At 31.5% G+C, this 23,163-nt stretch overlaps 1 protein-coding gene across 1 annotated transcript in view; it reads left to right on the top strand.

Annotated features, from left to right (window-relative positions):
* The window catches only part of LOC123654485 (putative uncharacterized protein DDB_G0286901), a 130,064-nt gene that overhangs the window by 70,313 nt on the left and 36,588 nt on the right, over positions 1-23,163 (top strand). Inside the window, exon 3 of the mRNA XM_045590385.1 lies at positions 22,576-22,673. Coding sequence (XP_045446341.1) covers positions 22,576-22,673 — 98 coding nt within the window. The remainder of the gene's footprint in view (positions 1-22,575; positions 22,674-23,163) is intronic.

The raw sequence follows: 23,163 nt of genomic DNA, 5'->3' as shown, positions 1-23,163 counted from the left end.
ATTTTAAATTCATCACGCCAGTCAAATGTCAATAGACCACCATGCTAACAACGAGTGACATGCCATATCAGACAAAGATTATTAATCACACGGTAATTATTACCTAAGAATCTTCAGACAAATGAAATTGACAAGGCTTAAAATAGCCTAAACAATCGAAAGTATCAACAGTAAATCACCTGTTGTCATTTGTATTGTAAACTTATCAATCAATCGATTCGTAAACTTTGGCAATACAAAACATACTTTATGTTAATGGAATAAAGACTATTGTTATTATTTTTATTTGTTTCTTAAAAAAAAATTAGACATTTGCCGCAGTAGATGAGCGCGAGTCATTTTTATTACAGACTCGATACCATCTGATCGTGACTTTTGGTCACAGAAAGTTCCTTTGATCTCCGAAGTCGCCGATCGCGCGTTTATAACGTACATCGAAGTCATTAGCGAAAATAAAAAAACAATAAATTGGATGTTCAAAAGATACAGAGTGATTGGACTTTGAAGGTTACTTTTTAAATGACTTTGAAATGTGTCTTGAAAAATAGAATGAAATGTGTATTTTGAACGGAAATTTCTTTTACTTTTCATTCCACGACTCGCACGTGTGAGACAGACAAAAAAAGACATCAACAACAAAGACAAGCCGAGAAAAAACGACAAATTGACACTGATTTGTTGTATTTGTTTAAAAAAAATAAGTATTGTATGTCCTTGAAATCCTACACTAAAAATAATGTCTGTGGGTCTAAACTTTACATAAGAAACCATTTGATAAATCCGAGAATCGAGTAATTTTAACTTACAACAGTAATCAATTGCGTACATTTCGTATATTGCAACTACATAATAATATTGCTGTGTGTCACTTTTATTTTCAAATTGAGTCGACGTTGTCTGACATTTCCTTTAAAGTTTGATCTGATAGTTCATATGATAAAAGTACGAGTAACGCACGTCACGAGTGTAGCGAAAGTGTTCTTAATGAGTTGCACCTCCGGCTATAGACACCATACGCCAACATCAAAACTCCAAATTGGCCCTCGTTTGACACTCCTCTATCTAAAGTGACCCACAAACCGCTCTAAAATAATACTTATACGTATATAAATAAAGCATATTACACATTGAGACGAATAATAGATCCAAATTCGTAAAGTAAAGCACTAGAGTTCACTATCGTTTGTATTTAGAAACAATTGTGCGTATACAAGCGCCCGTAGATCGATGTTGATTATTTCGTACTGACAAGCAAATTAGCTGATTCTTTTGTCTCGTTTGGACGTATTAACCGTGATAGGTGATTGAAAGAGTCCCGATAAGGGGACCAAATGTAATGTTCAATTAAATAGTTCATTTGATCTTGTATGAATGGAATTACACAGCGATATGAGCAGAGTGTTATTCAATGTTAGTTAACTGGTGAAACTTTCTTTAATCGACAACACATTGTTTGAAAAGATTATTTTCGTTGACGATCACTTTCACATTAGTAATTTAACTATTTTTAGTCAAAGAATAATTAAAAGATATACGACAAAGTTATTTAATACCAATATCAGGAAATAAGTACAAATATACGCCTGTCTATACCTATCAAAAACAGGAAGCTATCAATCATATTTTAACGTTTATTGTAAATTTCGGTGATCGTTAACTGGAATACATTAGCCTGATTTCCAACAGTATTTGATAACCACAAACAATAACTTGTGTTACCCATAAAAGTCGTATAAAGTCGGAAGTTACAAAACAGTCGCATGTGACCTCAGATTTACACCAATCCGAAGTGTGACGGGAAAGTTACTGTAATTGTAAGAAATTTTATACCTATATTAAGATACGAGGAATCTGATAATAAAATGTCCGTAACAACTTTTCAACATGTTTTTAATGGCGCTTATGATATGATTAACAAAAATAATGAACCACCATTGCATGATGCATTTACGACGCTGAAATGTGGAAGCGTTATTAAAATAATTAATGTTAAAATGAATTTGTAATTATTAAGTAGCATTAAGACACATTTTCTAAAACTACGGTGATAGCCATGATTCAAGATGACTTATGGCAATTTTTTTTCAGGACTGGGTATTTGTAAATAAGCTATATATATAATAAGCTGTATATATAAGCAACATTATTTTTTGCTGACTTTCTCATTATAAATAAGCAGGTAAATTATATATAATACGCTATGAATAAATTATTTATTACGCACGTGTTGTGATTCTAAAATATATTACAATACTTAATATACACAAAAAAAAATGTTAATTTAATTTACGTCACAATTCTTTTTTATCAAACGACATTGTCGGAAAGATATCTTATTAGTAACTACCTATAACAGATTGAATGACTTCGTAACATTATCGATCGCTTTCCCTATATTACCTAGGCTTTTCCTGTCGGACAACTGGTAAGTATTTAAATGTTGGATGCAAATCGAGGAAATACATTCTCATAGATTTCCACCCGTCAGTGATTGTCACGACGTTGGACAGTGATGTGACAGAATTGACATAACCGAGACATAATCGAACACGTATGCCGACAAAACTAAACAAACTTATATTTACGATTTCCTCTTAGCTATAACGCACCGATTGCGACCTTATACCCAACTATCGCAAGAATTAATAATTATAGCACATGCAGATTATGTAAACTTTATTACTAGAACAGTAGTTGATGAGCGTCGGATCAATTTTGATAGTTATCGAACTGACGTAGAACCAGCCGTAATTGATACTAACAAAAGTGAATGTGAAATTCGATAGACTAAGAAAGCAAAGGTTAACCATTATGACTGTAAAGATGCACGTGAGCACCAACTTGCTATTAAATTACCCGAGTTATTCGTTTCTATCGCTCATTAGGACGTAGAAACATTGACAATTGAATACGTAGCTTTCCCGAGTTAACAAACACTTGTTTATTCAACAAATAATGGTTTATAACTTCTTTTTTAGTTATAAAGTCTGATTTGTTGTAATCATGTCAGTTCTTTGAGATATTTCATGAGTGCTACAGTAGTTTGTCAGGCTTAAACAGGTTTGAGGTTGACATCCGTACACCGTTAGCCGCTGTATCATTGACCTGTGCCTTTCTTTGTCTGGTCACATACATAGCACAATTAACAGTTAACAATCGTATCCAATTTTCTATCTTTCGAGTGAACTTGCTCTTACACTTTCTCTCAACTTACGGTGAGAATATGTGTTCGTTATTTTTTCGCTAAATAATATGTATTTTTTAGTTATAAACGTGACAGTTTCATAATATTTTACTTAAATTTTTTTTTTAAATAGACACTCAAAACGATTTCGAAATGATGATGAATTCGAATGATGAGTACTGAAAAGTGTACCAGATCAAAAACATTTGATACATATCATAGAAAAATTTGATGACAAAATTGCTAGTTGTTACTGCGAGCGTTCCTTGCAGCGATTTCCACACATTATGGGAACTATCCAACCTGTCATTCCTTTGTTGCAAGTCAATTGTGTTATTTAGGTCTCAAAGTCTTTCACTGTTCAGTAAGCATATAATCAAGCACCGTGGCCTTGTATTGTGTTACAACCGCAAACCGATATCTTCATCTGTTGTTACTCCTCGATTGATACAAAGTTTCAGATACACGATATATGGGTCACTCATGAGGGTCAAGGCTTTCTTTACAACTTCATTCATTGTTTTCGTGAAAGGAACACGTTGTTTTATAAAATCCGGGAAAAGGTTATTAAGGTCAGTGGCTTGATAAGTATTTTAAAAATATATGTAAGTAGGTTTAGGTAATTTTATTCGTTATGTCCGATATTTTGTTTTTACTTTGAATCTTTCGTATATATTAAATATATCGAGTTGATGTTTTTAAGTTTTTTTTATATTATTTGGAATTATCCGCTTTATTATAAAATTACAATTCGTAAAAAATCACTTAAGCTTATTTGTATTAATTATAATCACACAAATAAAAAAAATGTAATTAAATGTAACCTTGACTTTGACTTTCATCAACCCAATAACAAAATAACTAGTTAGATGTTTAAATATTTTGTTAATTTGCTCGTTAATCGCTGCCACTTCCGTTCAACGCTTACTTATCTCACATGTTAGTATGATCGAGTGACTGTCAAAGGTCTAACTAGTGGTCCGACACGTGCTTAATAGATTTTAATTGACACAGCTAAACAAGTAGCCCTTTAATATTAGTAATACTTATTAAAACCGACAATAAATGTTGCTGGAAACCTGGCAGCTATATCAGTGTCATCATCATCGTCATTACTTCAGCCTATCGCAGTCCACTGCTGGACATAGGCCTCCCCAAGTTGTATCAGTGTTATAGTAAACTATTTCTATGTAGTATTATTAGGTATTGTGTACTGTGTAGTATTTAAGACATTGAAAGATTGATATTTTAACCGACTTAAAAAAATGGCTCATAAACAACAAATCGCTGACTTTTATTAATTATGATATGTAATTGAATTTTGCGTTTGCGAACAAGCACAATTATATTGAACAAAAATTATGTGAAAATATGTTACTAAGAATAACTAAATTCAAATTATTAGTAAAGTAATCAAAAAGTTCTACTACTAAGCTATTTAATTGAATTTAGAGTACACTAAAAACCTAGACCCACGTCATTTTACCATAAGCAGAATATTTCAAAATCAAACCCTGACGAACTTTTTCCTAGAATCAATATACTCAAAAATTTGCAAACATAACGCATCAATAAACCCACACATACAAATAAACAAGCCCCCACGCATCCACCCATACAAAAATTTGTCGAATTTCCCACAGTAATTAACCTGTATGAGTAAAGGTAGTCAAACTCTTACTTTAATTACTTAAAGTCACCGTATTACCATATAAATATTAAAAAAATCATAAACTTGCACCGTTTTTTTTTTTTCAGATATTACGGTAACCCAAATATAAGCTTAATCGTTCTTTCTCAAAACAATTTCAGATAAACATCGCAAAATAAAAAAATTGTAAAGTAAGTATAGTTAATCAGCTTTACCCAATGAAAAGTATAAGAGTTTAATAATTCGTTTAGTAATTTTAGACCATGAAATGACTTTCCTTACAAATACATTGAAGACAATTATTGGCTGATATAAAAGATCTTTCTAAAATTAATGATCAAATAAAAAAAAATACGTCAAATAATTAAGAACTAATTTATACATACAATCTAATAGCTCATCTTAATCGATAATAAAAAAAGATGACCCAAAACACGTGATGTCAATAATGCTATATAGAAAGTGAGAGCAATAAAAAATAGGAAGAGGTTTCTATTAAGTTAAGAGAAATGATAACGAACACATCGCTAACAATAGAATCAAACATCTCGCTCCAATTCCCATTGACGGGGATAGTTTCTAATCCTAAATCATAATGAGTATACCATATTCACACACTAGCGAAAATAGTTCCCTTATTATTTCCTCAGCTATGTACATTGTCTTCAGACTAATTAATGAACGATTAGAATTGCTTGATATATGGAAGTCGGATAAAATATTTTAGTAGCTGACCCGGGGAGCGTTAAGCGCTTTCGTACATTTTGGCGAGTCATTATTATTTATTTAGATTCTGTTGTCTCTCAACTAACACTACTTCCTCTTATGATTATGAAGTCTATTGCAAAGAATTAATTGGCATAGAAAACGCTCAGTAACAATTCATCACTCATTATTAAAGTTTTTGTTCTCAGTTTATCATTAAATTCGCCGTTTTATCTCCGCTACAAATGCATATAATGGTAGCCAAATTAAATCCATCAATCACTCGAATCGAGATAAATATTAACGTTTAAGTAGACACGCGAAAAGAAACGCATTAAAGAATGTAAGTGTACATACAGGAAACAAAAAGATATTTTCGATAACTTGATTACAAAACTCACTTTCTACTGTATCACGCTCATTGAACGGAAGATTTAATGAACTTAAAATGACACGACGGTATCGTTACAAAATTGTAATCTTTAAAAATCAATTTTATAGCAGGAAACGTAATATGCAGCGTCGATACGAGCTGTTCGAGAATTTATTTATTGATTATTAGATAAATGTGAATGATAGTGTGAAATCACAATGGAACTGTCAATTTGTATTCACCGATGTTATGCATAAAAACTATTTGTCTAAAAACGAATCTGATTTCATAGTCCGATGATTTTGCCAGATAGTCTCATTCGTTTGCTATACATGTATATTCAGACGACGGAACAACGGTTCTCGAGCGTTGACCTTGTTGATAGAAGAAACGAAAGTAATTGTTGTTTCCGCGACCTCAGGTCAAAGATCTGTCACCGGCCATCTGTAAGGTTTCCTCGCGTTGGATCACGAATCGACATCACGATATAATTTCACGAAGCCGCGTCACGGCGTGATCTCGAAACGATATCTGCGGATCGCATTCAAATTGCCGTGAATAATTTTAGAATTGGCATTAAAGGTTATCGATATTCAAGTACCAGAGCATCTTTAACGCATTTCTATTTTGTCAATGGAAATTACTGCAGTCTGTTAAATATTCCGTCGACACCAAAATATCTTAAATTCATGTTAAATTTAGCAAATAAAATAATTACCTAATCTAAGAACACTGTTATTCATTTATTAGGTTGTTTGTAGAAACACTACTACAAGAATTTTATAGAAAATACATATTAATCAAAGTAAGATATTTACAAATTGTAACTTCCTCAATATAATATTTAAAATTTTGTAAATCTGATAAAATTATTATCAACTAATTTAAATGTAGTTTAACAAGTAATCATAACAACTCATTGGACATTATTTATCACCTAATCAGAGCTACTAAACTGTCCAGTTTCGCAACGTTATGAAGCGGCAAGACTAGAATTTCTTCAATTAATGCTAGCACAAAGTGGAGCACACCCACGGTCGCAATTAGACCACTATATTGATATTTAAAAGTAAAAGTTTCATGTGAACTTCCGTACACTAAGAGATTCACAAGTAAAAAGTCGACTCTTTTAATTCTTTTGTTCGGCTCAAAAACATTTAATTACGGGTCAGTACTGTGTGGTTTTATTTTCTTAAGCCAATTACGCGCGTGATTTTATCTTTTATAATGTTAATAAATGATTCGATTACAAAAAGGAGTTAGTTACCTACTTACTTTGTTTATAAAAACAATATAGCTTAAATTTTCTATGTCACATTTTGATTGTGAAAAAATTAAAAAAATATATATTAAAAAACTTAATTAGCGAAACGACATATTGCCTTTATATGTGTTTACCGACAAACATGAAGGTAGTGCAGACGCAAGTAAACTGCCATACAGTAAATAAGCTTTTCCTTATTGTAAGAGAATAGATGTAGCCGATAGGCGTAATAATTTCCCTGTTAATCGATATTTGTTGAAAACCAGTTAAGTGCGAAACGTATTTAGAAACGAAGAATTCCTTATAACATAATCTATAATTTTATTATTTTACATTTTTTTTTCTTTTTTAATTTTAATACAATAATTTATATATTGTATATTAAAAAAATCAAATAAACATATTTAATAATATAAAAAAGGTCTCTCCGATGGCAGTTTAGGTCTGCGGCCGTCGGTCACTGAGGTTATAGATTAAGATTATCGAATGAAAACGTTTTTTTTATATGGCAAAAATTTTGTGATTCCAGATTAAAATATATACATATAATTATCTCTTTTACAGTATTATTAGTATTATCTAGTATTTGTCGTTGTATATAATTGATTAATATAGTATGTATATTTATAAAAATTTAAAATAATATTAAGATTTTAAAAATTAAGCCCCGTGGAAGATTGCCGAAGAAGTTTGGTAATATGGTCCATTGACACCCTTTAAGTATGGGACCCTAATAGCACAATGGGTAAGTGTCAGCCGTCCGCCGCGGGTAGAGAAACTTACTCTCATCTCATTAAACGCCTCTGACCTTTGTCTAATTGCGGATTGTTTGCGAGGTGAAACTGAAGGTCGGTTTATGTAACAGGTTAACGTTATTGAACTTTGTCTTTTCTGTAACGATGTTAAGAAATGTTTCATGGCTTTTTTATGACAAGTATGTAACTTCCTTGTTCTCTTCCTTAAATCTGCACACGTTAGCTGCCTGCAACTTCGACCACTTAGAAATTTTTATGCACGTAGCGATATCTATCCTAGTAAGATATACTAGGTTTTATATATTATTTATAATTTTTCATTTCGGTCAAATAAATTATTTTGCTAATTGATTAATTAAAAAGCTTAATACTATTTAGGACTCGCGAAAAAAAAACACGTAAAGTAGGTACACGAATTTCTTTATTTTTTTTTCCACTTAAAATAATTTATAAAATTACTTTATCACGAACTATGTCATAGTGCTAATTATCGTCACTATTAAATATTTATTTCCTAGTATAATTATATTTAACCTCGTTCGCCTCATAAGCAACATAATGGCAGGATGAAATTAATTTTAATCTTTACTTAGTCATGATTGTTACTACTGGAAAAGCATTGTTTACATAATCGCAGTAAGATTAAACGCTTCATCATTTTGCTAATGACAATGTAAAATGACTCAAGAAATTAATTTGTCATCGCTAAACTCTTCGATTCTAAGTGAGCCTGGTTTTTCGGATACTCGAGCATTTTTAGTATACTTTAAATCTGTTTTCACTTTTATAAGTGTACACGTATCATAACATGCCACTGCTGGACATAGGCCTCTTGTCTTCATGTAGAAGGTAAGTGTAATTCTAATTTTCAATATAAATAAATATGAATCTTGCTAAGCGCATAACTTGAGAATAGCTCGACCAATTTATATATATATTTTTTTGTATATTCCTTAAGGCTCACGGGGGGTTTTAATACTACAAAAAAAAAATTTAAGAAAAAAATTATATTTACTATTAACTTTGGACAGAACGAAATCTGTCCGGGCAGCTAGTTAATAGTAGGTATAAAAGCACTGTTTTTAGTATGTTATATTTTTGTTATTCGTGTTCCTAAAAATATTTTTTGTTATGACGGAAAATTTATAGCTATTTGCACGGCCAAATAGGTACGCTACGAGAAATCTAAGCTAGCTTCGACGATAAACTTACGCTGTCAAGAAATGTGATCACTCAATGTTGTGATCACTCAATGTTATTAACATTGAGTGATCATTGAGAAGCCTTATTTTAGCTATAGAATTATAATAATAAGAACATAATGGTATATTTCCTACGACGAGTTACGAGTTTTCAAAACTAATATACTACCTAATTATAAATATTTTACAACAACCTTTCGTTTCGACGGGTGCAAAGTAAAAAAGTTAACTAAAATTTTGAGACTTTTTTTTTATTGCAGTAACTAACTAAAAACTTTATATTTTACAACATGGCAAAATAAAAAATACAAATATCGCCTCATTTCTTGTAATTTTGACAAGTAAAAGAAGACAACTGCTGCTGTTTTGTAAAATAACACGACGTACATGCGTTCAACTACCGCCTGGCCGCTTTTACGCAGTCCGCGCGGGGGGCGCACGTTCATTCCTATTGTGTCATCAGTCAGATGTCATGTGTTTCGCCGGCCGGCAACAATGTTTGTTTGTTTTTGCTTTTTACGTATTAAGGTTTGTTGAAAGTGTTATCATAATAATAAACCATTTGAATACATCACAATAGACATGGAAAGACGTTTTTGGAAATTTTCGAAATTGGAAAAGTCATACTTTTTACACTAATGAAATATATGAAACATCTTTATTAAATCCAGATTTATTAATTCCTATGTAGAAACGACCAAGTGGTAGTTAATTCAGTTGTCATATTTTAAAGCACAATGTAGAGGCAGACAACTGCAATATCTCGTAAATTAAACGTAATTGAAGAAAGGAAATATACAATTGTTTGTCTTTCTAAAAAATATAGCAGTGATGAAAATTTCAACAAATTTGGTTTGAAATTGACAAAATGGGAGCAGTTTTTCCTATTTTGCGCTCTCCTGAAAAGTTGCTGTTTTGTATATAACTCTTTTTACTTTGCACTCGTCGGTTTGTATTATGAGATCGACTGTGTGGTAACATCACTACATTATTTCAAAAGGTATGTTCGTGTTGGTGTTTTTTTATACGACCAACGGGCGTACGGCCCACCTGATGGTAAGCGGATACCCGTAGCCTATAGAAGTCTGCAACGCAAGGGGCATTACAAGCGCTTTGCTGACCCTACTCTTGACCCTCCCCAGGCGCTCTGTCTACCATCTCAAAACAGGAACAGAACGCTACTCGAGAACAGTGTTTGTAGCTGTGATCTTCTGTGAGGTTGAGGGACTTCCCCAGTTGGGCTGCTCCAGATTCAGAGCAGGAAATTTACTGCTGTGCCCTACCTTGATAAGATGTTTGTGCGTGTTTGTGTGCGTGTGTGTGTGTGTGTGTGTGTGTGTGTGCGTGTATTTTTTGTATGTAAGTTAATTAAACTAAATAATTGTTTTGAATTAAATAAAATGTAGTTTCAACATTGCATGTGTATATTCATTTTTGTTACCACTTTGTAAAAGTACACTATTTGCACAAAAAAATTGTACACTTTTCAGAACGAAAGTAGTGCATCTTCCTTGTGTATCGCACGAAGAGATGCCTAAAAGTGTTGCTTGAAAACTTGTCTGTCTCAAGCACGCGTCGTAAACTTGGTTTCTTAGTTGACTTAAAAATGTCTTGTTTTTTTTTGTAAATGTCTTGTTAAAAAAAAATTCTGGAAATTTCCATTTTTTCGTTACTCTTCCATCCGTATAACTGTTAATCATTTTTCAAATGAAAACTAGTTTTCATTGTAACAGGTATATTATCTTGTATTTAAAGGACGTACCTAAAAGATTCCAAAATTATATGTATACTACATTGTATTAAAATTGAATGGTAAATTAAAAAAAATATTTATTAGAAGTTCGAACGGCTTCAAAGAAGTAATAACATATCGTTTAAAAAAACTGACCTAAACGAGATTTATAGTAACGAAAATAACAATAACACTAATTTGTATTGTATATAACGAATCATAATTAATTAACATAGAATTATTTATTATTATCACAATTTAAATATCAAATATACACATTTTGTTAGAAAATTAGTATAAAGTACATAGAAAGCGTTTTCGATGACTTTTATTCTTAATGATGTTTTTTAAAGTGTGTTATAGATCAGCTTTGCTATGGAGGGAAAAGTAAAGTTTATTTAATCACATTATATTGCCATCATTGAATAAGAAGCAGGACAAAAAACGGCTAAACGACAGCTTTACTTTTATGTTTTAACGATCCAACAAGGACTACTAAAAGCTTATTTAAAACTAATTTTACGTTATATACAATAACAAGTTAGGTCAGGTTTATATACTAAAAGAGATTTTTGCTTATGTAGCTTAGTCTTAGTCTTATACTTATTACTACCTGATTTAAAGTATACGTTTTTTGAAAAATTAAGTTTGTCACTACAGATGTAAAAAAGAAAAAACAAAAAATATATAAGTTCTTACGATGAAAGGTAGACTAGAGAGTGTTATTGAATGGCTTGCAGGAACATGTAGATGTTGATGTTTACAACGGCTTATAGATACTATAAAAATATATCTACGTGATATAGAACGGGACATTGAGTATCCCTAACAACTAGGGTTGCCAGATTCAAGCATGTCATTTCCGGGACAAATCGAGGAACACAAATTCGGTCGGTTGAAAAATACACGAAAATTGATCATATTTTGTAAATCGCTAGAAAACTAATTGTATTCGAAATCCGGGACAGTCAACTATAATTTCTGGACACGAGACGAGACACGTAATTCCGGGACAATCCCGGATTTCCCGGCCATCTGGCAACCCTACCAACAACATTCAAATCCAATGTGGCTATCGATAATTTAATAGATACAGTTTAAAGTCAGATCGGAATCGCTTTAAAATTCTCGAATTATTCATGCTCACCGGAGGGTAATGGAATCGTTTATCAGATGAAAGCGATTTACGTGATTATATTGAGTCCGTTTCTATATTTTTTTATATTTCTCCCAATGATACCAATCTGTAACTCTTCTGATATTCGACCCTATTTCCTTAAAAGATTAAATTCCGTTAAATGTACCATTTGGTTGGTTTTGGTGCACGTTTCAAAGTTTGGGAACTATTATATCAATTGTTGAGATACTAATTTGGATGTGGGTTACAAATAACGGTGTTAGAGATAAAAGTATCGATTTTTCCGAAAATACTTTGTACTACCGTATTCGAAGATGTTAATATGGCACGTCACTTTAAACTATACATTAGGTGTTTACGTATGTATATATGAAAAACATTTATGAATGAAAAATGTTATCTGTATTTTTACAAATTTCAAATATTATTAAATACTTCATTTTATAATACACGGTTATATTTTCACAAATTCGAATATTTCCGAATATCTAAGAAAATTTAACAATACAAGAGTAATTTATGACTGCCATAGGGTAAAAGCACTGTGAATATTAACAGCGTCCGTTTATTTCAGAAAAAAAAAATAAAAAAAACATATTTGATAAATAAATAAACATTAATAAAATAATACTCAAATAAGCTTTTAAAAGTCGAACTCTATTTTTTTGGTTTTATGAACTTAAATTTTTAGTCAAAACCAAACACATTTAGTAAATAATTCTAACTATGCCAATGATATGATGAATATGTATAATGATGTATGATTTCGAAGATCCTCAATGAGATCCCTTAGTAATTTGCAAGTATAACATCACACCCATGCGAATACAAATAGCATGGAATCAGCTCAAACGCCCATTACGAATCGCTAATAATTAACTGCTGTCAGCGGCGCCTGACGACGTACTAATGATTTACTAGACAGGATAATGATATATGCGGATCCGATTCTCCCACGAATACTGTGAAACTCTTTGTATATTAACAATTAGGGTTTATTGTTGATTATGTGTATTGTTCTTTAGAGAGATAACTATGAATTACAGTAGTGACTTCATTATTACGTTTAATGTGTACTAGTCTCTTAACCCTTAAAGAAGCTAGTAGTGGGTAGATATAGGTTTGGGACTCTGTGTGCGAAATACAGTTTATTGTAGTTTTCAGCAATTTTGGCCGAGTTTTTATGATTGTGTGGTACTCTAGACACTCCAGACGAGTCAGCTCTATAGATACTGCAGTCAAACTGTAAAATAACCTACATGTGGGCTCTTCCAAAGAAAGTAAATATGTTATATTATACATTAATCAATGTACAATATATGGCACATGATAATGAAATTATTTTAACATATTTATATATCTAGTATATATATATAATTTATATAACATTCACACACGGTGGTCTGTTCCTAAGGTAAGCAACTTAATGCGGGCTGATATATAGCTATATATTTTTTTCGCTAAATGCATGTAAATAATAGTTATATATAAATAAATACATATATCACACCCAGACTTGAGGTGGGGATCCAACCCATAACCTACCCAGAAAACAGGGTCATTAAAAACTGCTCCAACGATCTAATCGTAGTCATTTAATAACAAACGAAACCTTTATGAAAAAAAAAAAAAGTATAATTATAAATAATACAAAATTTCGGTCAAACTAAATATTTAATGTAGACAAAAAAATAATAATGTACAACAAACAGAAACCTTTGTAACGATAATATTTTAAAAGCGTAAACCCTCGACATTTCGTTAGGAAACGTTTTAACTCACTGTTTTAATGCAATAAAAGTTAGTACTATCAGGGTTCTGTCTTAATGCACGCTAAAAGCTTTACCAGACGATAGTTTAATACTATTATTTGTCTATTCTAGATTTGTTCCAATGTTAAAAACAAGGACGGAACTGAACTAAAAACGACCGTAAATTTAACAGTATTGGCAATAAAATTCTATACTTTTATATGTAGAAAGTTTTGTATATAAACCACCACGCTGGTCAACTGCGGGTTAGCGGATAATTTTAATAAGAATAACGATATTGACTCATACTTTTTAACAAACTGACTGGCAGCTTTTTGTACTCTATAGTAAACATATAGACAGTTTTAATACTCTCTGAATGCTGTGGATAAGAAAAAAATATATTGATGATATATAAATTTTCGCCTTGATCGGCAGCCAAATGTGTACACATAGCTATTAATGGAAGTTTAGTCTCTACTATATCAATGCGGTTATTAAAAGTTCTTTATAACAAACATAACTATGACAGAGTATAATTTCATTTAGACGGCTAGACTTAGACGTAGCACGCGAACTGATTTTCCTATTCCTTTTTTAAGAGGCCTTGTACATTGTTATCATGGTTATTGCGTTAAAATCGCACATTACGCTAACAAAAATATATATAACTGTATTAAACTTAGAAAGAGTTGCAAATATCATTAACGTGTAAGTAATAATAATATGTATTTATTAACTAATCATTGATAGAGTCGGTAATTACATTTACAGTGAGATTTGTCATATTCGCAATACACTTAATAACATCAACATTATAATTGAATTACTTTTTATTACTATGTAAATCCCACGTTATATACGTAATTATAAACATGTTGTTGTAAAAAAAAAATACTTCAAAGTTAGCTTGTAGTTGAAAAATCACATTAAAGTGTCACATTGTTTAATGTAATATTCATTTCAGCGAATTATTTATTAGTTAAAGAACAAACGCGCTGTAAATCATGTCGTGTAAATGGTTCGTTATGAAAAGGAGCCATGCTAAGTAACAAGCGTCAACAACGCTAAGTTTGCTGGATTCCTTGTCGAAAGTCGTAAATTAAACGTTAGGAGCGAAGTGTTGCGTGCACGCCAATCCTTGAAGACGGATAATAGATTAACGTTGAACTCTTATCGAACTAGGGACTCAAGGATATGCATATTTTTCCCTAAAGGGTACGATTGCACACGATAATTAAACGATTAGTCATATGTGAAAAGGTGATTGTTTTTGAAGTGAAACTTTTTTAGAAATACTGTGATTTGAAACTCGATGAAACGAAAATACATTACTGCTTACGATCGTCGATAGAACAATTCACAACGGCCTACCTTCCGACGACTTTTCAGAAGTTTGACTTCTGCCGTGTGTGCATTGCACAGATCTACATTTTTTTTTACAATAGCACATGCATTTTTTGCATATATATATATATATATATGTGTGTGTGTGTGTGTGTGTGTGTGTGTGTGTGTGTGTGTAACATATGCAAAATAAAGAAAAAGCTTAAAGAATAAATCGTTTAAAGAATCTGAAAACTGGATTCTTTGAATTTAGTTTTTATTTTCTTTTATCTATTTTTGTACTACATCATTCGAAAGTAGAACAATACAATACCGTAACTTTTGAACGTAGTAAATATAGTTAAAAATTAGTTGTAATGTTATACATTCCGTCTAACGGAATAATACGGAAAAAGTTCCGCTATACCTCGTCTGCAAAATTTTATTTGTAACCGTTACTATAATAAATATTTGCATAAATATAAAAGTTATTGTTGTTTTAAAACGGATTACTTTTGACCGGTTTTAGCGTCCCAAATAGCTATTTATTGTTCACCTATATCAAGTTAATAAATCCCACAATAATGATGAAAAATTACACTCGTTGTGTCATTAATTACCTAAAGTTTACCGTCAAAACAACCAGCTTAACAGACCTTGGCTTAAATCATGAATCTGGTACATCGCGAACTTGCAAATTTATTATTAAATGAGTATGAAATATCTTTATTTATTACAATAGATCGAAGCGTGAGATGAACGGCCTTTAAAAACAAATAACAATAAGCAAGGCTTTCTTTACCATTACGAATTATTTGATAAAGCAAAAGAATATTTCAGGACTGACAAATCATAAAATTAGTCAAATAAGGACACAAATGTATGACTTATAAGAAAGATGATTAAGTTTAATAATATTAAAAATCTTAAAATTTCTTTAAAAAATAAGTAATCTCCGATTAATCGAAGCCCAATCCAAGCTACAAAATTAAGGTCTTTCGACTCGTTAATTTAAAATACAATAGTTAACATAATTATGTATGAATATTTTCTGACCAATAAATTAAGGTCTTAGTAATGTCACGTTTTATTTCTTTTGCATTACGATAAAACTTATATTCAGTATTGAACATACGGTAACCTCAGTTTATTTTCATTGTCAATGGCACAGCGTACTATTATCTCATATTACTTTTGTCATCTTACAACATACATTAACTGTAATAATGGAACGCTTGAAGGATGTATGATTCAGTGTTCACAAATGAGAAATGAAAAATAGTATGCGTAAAGTCACATTTTTATCTTTTTCGCAACGAGCCTGGTCGTAAAGTTTGGTATTTACGATGCACACCGGTCACCCACGTGTCGTTAAGAATTAAGAAATATCATAAAATTTATAAAAGTGCATTCGATTTTTTTACGTTTGTGTTACCAGGATTTAAAGCGGTTGCTGAACTGGAAGACCTTTTTGTTGCCAATTTTAATACATTATTTTTAATGTAAATAGATTTTTAGCATCGTCTTCGGTTTTTTTTAATATTGTTCGTTTTAAAAATGTTTATATATTGTATGTGTGTAACTTGATTATTTTAGTTTTTTATTGCAAGTTCTAACCTCTTTGCTTTTAGATGTCATACATACTCAAAAAAAATAATAATAATAAAAATGAAGTACTTGTGCCTAATATGCATAAATTAACGCGTACGTATAAGTCGTACGTCGCAGTTGTCGGTCGTCGTAACCCGTTATTAAGCATTTTTTATAAATTACTACGATAATGACTGCGCGTTTTAAATTATAATTTTATCATTGATTTATTATTGTATTAAACGAGTATTTAAATGCTCTGATCATAAAATATTCGCAAAATCGCAGTTATAATTTATCAACATTGTGTGGTGTTTGCCGCAACCTTCGGTAATCCCACATTGAATGTCCATAAATGAATGTATTCGCTGAGCATTCGGCGTCTTTACACCCACTGTTAACTGCTGTTATCGAACTATCACAAATAAATAATTCGTTGTGTCGCTTTTAATTATTGGAAATCTATTTACTTATGGTGTGCTGTGTGGCTACGGCACTAAAGAATTTAGCCACCCCCTCTCTTCCCGTGGGTGTCGTAAGAGGCGACTAAGGGATAACAAGGTTCCACAATCATCTTGGAACTTAAGAAGCCGACCGATGGCGGGATAACCATCGAACTGTTGGCTTTGAAATACACAGGCCGAAGACGGGCAGCAGCGTCTTCGGTGCGACAAAGCCAGTACTGCGGTCACCAACCCGCCTGCCCAGCGTGGTGACTATGGGCAAAACACATGAGTTCACGTTATTTTTGGCGTAAACTTGTGGAGGCCTATGTCCAGCAGTGGACTGTATAGGCTGTAATGATTTACTTATGGAGATTTACTTCATAAAAATGAACGCTTTGTTGAAAACTTATCAACTATTATGCATTTCAACACATGTACGCATCATATAAAATATATAATTATATACAATATATTTTTAAAATATATTTTCTCCGACCCGTTGGACCGACGATCTACGTAAGATTTGTGGTGTAGGTTGGATGAGGATTGCGGAAAACCGAGATGTCTGGCGCGAACTTGGGGAGGCCTATGTCCAGCAGTGGACTGCAATAGGCTGAATTGATACTGATACTCATATTTTTATTTAGGCAAGACAATCGTAGAGTAATCGTAGGTACTAGAACAAATTTTAGTTTTTTATTTTATTTTTAGTCGTAATCGGATTGCACTTACCTTTTACTACTTACTTCAGATTGCTTTGAACAAAAATAATAATTAAGGATATTTTTAGAGAACCGAATGTCGTCATTGTTAAACATTTAACTAACCGAAGTTTATTATAACTAATCTAAATGTAAATACATAGGGACAATAATTATAAATCTTTGCCCGTAGTATAAAGCAAAAGAATTACTATTTTAACAAAAGTCGTACATAGAGCAAATTACTATATATTAGTATATATGTATTTTATATCACTAATTTTGAATATATATATATATATATATATTGCAAAATAAGTATACGGCTTTTTTATTATTATTTTTTTTTAGCTTTTTGTTCAGTTTTTTTTTCACTTTATCACAAATGCGCTTATCAGCCCGCGGTAACATCATCTCTCACCACCATGGGTAGACTGGTAGAGATCTCTTACAGAGATAAGTTCGCCCTTGCCAACATTCTTTGTAAAAATGACTTGTAATTATGATTTTTTTTAAAGTGCAATAAAGAATATATACTTAATACGATTCTTATTATTGTTTTGGCTAACAATTAAAAAAAAAAACATTTTCTTACAAATTAAAAAAAACAGCTTTATTTTATAATATTTTTCAAGGTACTTATAAAATTGACTGATTTTAAACTTCAAGTTGAACGCTTCTTAACACGTCGGCGACACTCAACTTGTATCTAGTGCTCTTATAAGCCAGATTTAGGTTGCCCGAGTACTGTTATGCACTTCGTTATCAACCGGTTTCGAGGACATTCATTTTTTTTTATGTCAAACGCAACGTAAATGTTACTTTAATTAAAAAAAACCTTAAGTTATAATTTATAATTTTACTGCTTGATTTTAAGATGTAAAGAAAACAAGTTACCAATTTGCCATATTTATAACTTGTATTAATTACAATATTAAAAACATTTTGTGATTAGTATATATCGTCTAGTATTATTTTTTCTAAGGGCCTGTTTTGCCGGTTGCCGTTAACGCTGTTTAACAGAGGACGGTATCCAACGGATGAAATTCATGGTGTATTGTTCCTTTTCACAGTCAAATTCTACTATGTTTATGGCATAGTCGCAAATGTGAATCTTAAAGTTGAAATTTCGTAATTGCGGTCAAACAGGTCCTAATGGCCTATTTATGCCTACTGCAGTTAAAGTCTGTTCGTAACTTATGTGAAGGATAAATTTTATCCATAACTGATGAAATGGTTTAGGACCTTGCATATATAAATATGACTTTGTTGAAATCAAAGTAGGTACTTTAACAATGTAAATACAATACTCATGTCATTCTAATGGTTATAGAGTGCCGATGAAATCACAGACGTATACAAGCTTAAACAAGGAAATGCAGAAATAATATGCCGTGAAACTCTAAAGAGAATATGTCGCTACGGACTATTTAAATACGCACAATGCTCAAAGAACACAAGCGCGCTAATACTTGATAACCGATCCCTCTGACCGATTCGCCGCTTAATTTGCACAAGAAATGCTTGCACGTGCTGCATACGACTTACAAGGATGTGTAAAATGAAATGAATTATTAATTTACTATAATTTGTTAGTGATTTTAACTGTACGTTCGTGTTTTTTTTTGTGAAAACAAATATTTTTATAAACGACAGTGTCATGATAATTATGAAGGTTTGTTTTAAATATCTCGAGACCAACTAGCATACATTAGTTAACCCACTAGAGACTAGACCGTTGTCATCATATCAGCCTTTAGCAGTCCACTACTGGACCACGCTGGGCTGGCTGGCTTTGTCGCACCGAAGACGCTGCTGCATCTTCGGCCTGTGTATTTCAAAGCCAGCAGTTGGATGGTTATCCCGCCATCAGTCGGCTTTTTAAGTTCCAAGGTAGTAGTGGAACTGTGTTATCCCTTAGTCGCCTCTTACGACACCCACGGGAAGAGAGGGGGTAGACCGTTGTAGCTTCTACGATTAGAAAAGACAGGGCTAGACATATTTTATTGAAGAACATGTAACAAATAACATAAACTTACTAGCTGAGCCCGCAAACGCATATGATATTAACCCCTTAATCAGCCTCCTTCCTTATAACTTACCCGATATGCACACGAAATTTCATAAAAATCTGTTCAGCTGTTTCGGAGGAGTATTGTAACTAACATTGTGACGAGGGAATTTTATATATAAAATTTCACGCTTAAGGAATAAGGAAGCTTTTATTGTATATTAATATTTCTCATTTTCTTGTATGTACTATATTGTGTCTTACTAATTTTTGATCTATATTTTAGTGATTTGTAATATTTTATGACGCTATACCACTAAAGCAATAATTCATTCCGTAAAAAATGTGTTCATAAAACGAATGCAAATTTTGTTATGACGTAAAGTATAAACTAGCAGCGTGCGACCATTTAAAAACTAAAAAAATATATATATTACCCAATAATATTTATTCTTTGTTCAACATATCCTCATGTTTTAAAATTAATATTAAAATTTACTACAAATAAATAGTAAATTTTTATTTCATTATTTACATAAACAAAATAACAACACAATCCAAGAACATGTGAATGAGTAAAATCTGTAGGCCAAAACATCACTAACTTTAATTTTAACAATTCTCTTAAATTTTTTATTTTATTCAATGCAAATTTCACACCAAATCAAACACAAAGTATATATTTAAGAATGTTAAAGTCAAGTAAGAAGTAAGAAATTTGTTCTACTACTAAGACAAAATCGCTACAAGAGAGATCTTGTACCAATTTAGTTTGGCACAAGTCCAAAACAGACTGGGGTCCGCAGTGGCATTGTGAATGCAATTTATGGACGCCCGCACTACTAGCCTGATCCTATAATATGAGCGGCATTTGAACATGAATAGCTTAATGAAATCCATCCACTGTTTACAACACGTCCGATTGTATGATAAATGTTGTGTCATCACTACATATTTAGGTATGGTGTAAATGCTAAATAAAAACTCGTATCGTTATAACTTTTTAGATTTACAAGGAAATGTTTATACTGTCTGTCTAGTAGTTATACAATATAAAGGAAATTTAACTATATTTTATTGTGTATATATATAAATAATAAGAAGTACAATTTCCAAAGTTCGTTATACTGGAGCAACCAGTGAAAAACTTGCAGTCGAATGCTAACTTAATTGCTTTGCAGGGTTAATGAACCGTAACAAAGATTAAAAACGAATTTTTATTAGGTGAGTTTTATATATAAAATTGTCGTACATCTTACCAATACTACAATTTTTACGAAAATTAAGGTTTTTCAGTCGTGTGCTATTATAATAATTATTACTAGTGGTCGCCCAGTGATCGAAATTCGACCATAATTAATTTATGTAAACGTTATGTTTCTGTTGTCAAAGACTATAACTTCTATAATAATAAACAAAAAGTGTATATTCATGTGTGTCAAATACATGGTAGTGTGTGTAATGATTTTTTTTATTGACTAATGTATTTTTTATGCATGATAAAAAAAAAATTAGCATTCTGCACTCCTTTTCTATAATAACTATACGTGTGCGAAATTTCATACTCTTTGTCCGCGCAATTTTCGTAAAAAGGTGTACAAAGTTTTCGCTCCACGTATTAATAAATAGACATTATCAACGAAAGAATATAATTAATATCAATAAGATATTGTATACAGCATGTGTTGTAATACACATAGTATTACATCTCTTGACATATTTCACAGAAAATTGAAAAGTATATAAAACAATTAAGATTATTAATAACAATACACATTCGTTTAATTTTAATCGGAATATAAACTTGATGTTTCATGATATATGCTTATTGTGTGAATAACACTTGAAACTTGAAATTCCTGTAAGCGTTCCAATATCCAAGTTATGTTGCCATCTAACTCTTGAACATTCTAACTTAGTCTGAGATCAAGTACGGAGATAATACCTCGGATATCGGATATAGACTATTTAGTCTGTTAAGGAATATGTTTTCAAAAGTAATGTCGTTTGAAAGTGAATTATTCAATGGATTATTTTGGATTAAAAAGCTTTAAATTATGACCCGAGTCTTACACGTAGTTGCGTAACACTGTCTATAAATGCCTTTACTTTTCCATCTAACGCTATATTTTCCAAGATTTCAATGAAAAACAGTGTTTTCGAGTAGTTCCTTATATGTTTTTTCAGAATAGCCAAATACATAGGCTTACGTATTAATTTAAGGAAGTATTTAAAAAAACTCTGCAGATAAACTACTTTTTTTATTACAACTGCTATCATTCGCCAACTTGTGAAGTAAATTTTAATGTTAAATTGGCGAAAGATCAATATGTGTAGTTTTTTATAGTCAAACATAATTTTTCAATACTACCCAGCCTTAGTGCCACTATGTGTGTCAGAAGAATATCCTCCGTCATTGTCTATTGTCAGTCAGTCAATGGTCACTTCATAGATATACACTTTGATATTGGCAAATCCGCAAGGGAGCCATTTCAAGAATAATAATAATAATAGATATACACTTACATTTTTAACATAGACCATCAATCTTGTCTTGTTATACTTCTATATACAAATGTTATATTTATATCTAACATTCTTTCAACACAGTGCCGTTCTCATTCGTATAGGCAGCACTTGAGATAAAGAATAAAAATAAGAAAAAAAAACGTATGTAATTGTTAAGAAAATTTAGGAATTAGACATCTTCGAATTTTTGGATTAAAATTGTTTTAAATTGTTGCAGGTGACATAGAGGACTGCATCGTGACACCGGCGTACCAGGGGCAGTTCACACCCTTGCCGGAGGCACTATGCGATTGCATTATGGACCTAACTTCACAGGTAATTGAGTGAACTTTGCTGTGATAACATCTTTGTTCCGTGTCAACGCTAACTTAGAGTATGCTATCTTTATTCAAATTTAGATAGAAATTTATTGGACTTAATTAGGATTCCAATAGAAACTGGTTTTCGAGTGATTCCTTACCCACGTAATCTAACTTCATTTTATTTTTTGTGATCACAAGTTTGCTAATACTTTAATTTTTTTTTTAAAATTAAAAGAAATTATAAACAAACGTACTTAAAGGTTCTCAATGTATAACAATACCTTTAACTTAATTGTGCATTTTTTTTTATTTTTTTATTTTGAGCGGTTTTTTATATAAGCGATTAAAATTTGAAACGTTCTATTATGATAGTACGTATGCATTTCAATTCTATTGAATAACACACTACCGGATTTTCGAACATGAAATTTTGGAAATAAAACAAGAGAGCTCTGGATCTAAATTTACCGCAAAATAATTTTATAATTCATACTGACCAGCAT

The sequence above is a fragment of the Melitaea cinxia genome, chromosome 6 (assembly GCF_905220565.1).
Source record: "Melitaea cinxia chromosome 6, ilMelCinx1.1, whole genome shotgun sequence".
Lineage (NCBI taxonomy): Eukaryota > Metazoa > Arthropoda > Insecta > Lepidoptera > Nymphalidae > Melitaea > Melitaea cinxia.
This window is presented reverse-complemented; position numbering and strand designations above follow the sequence as displayed.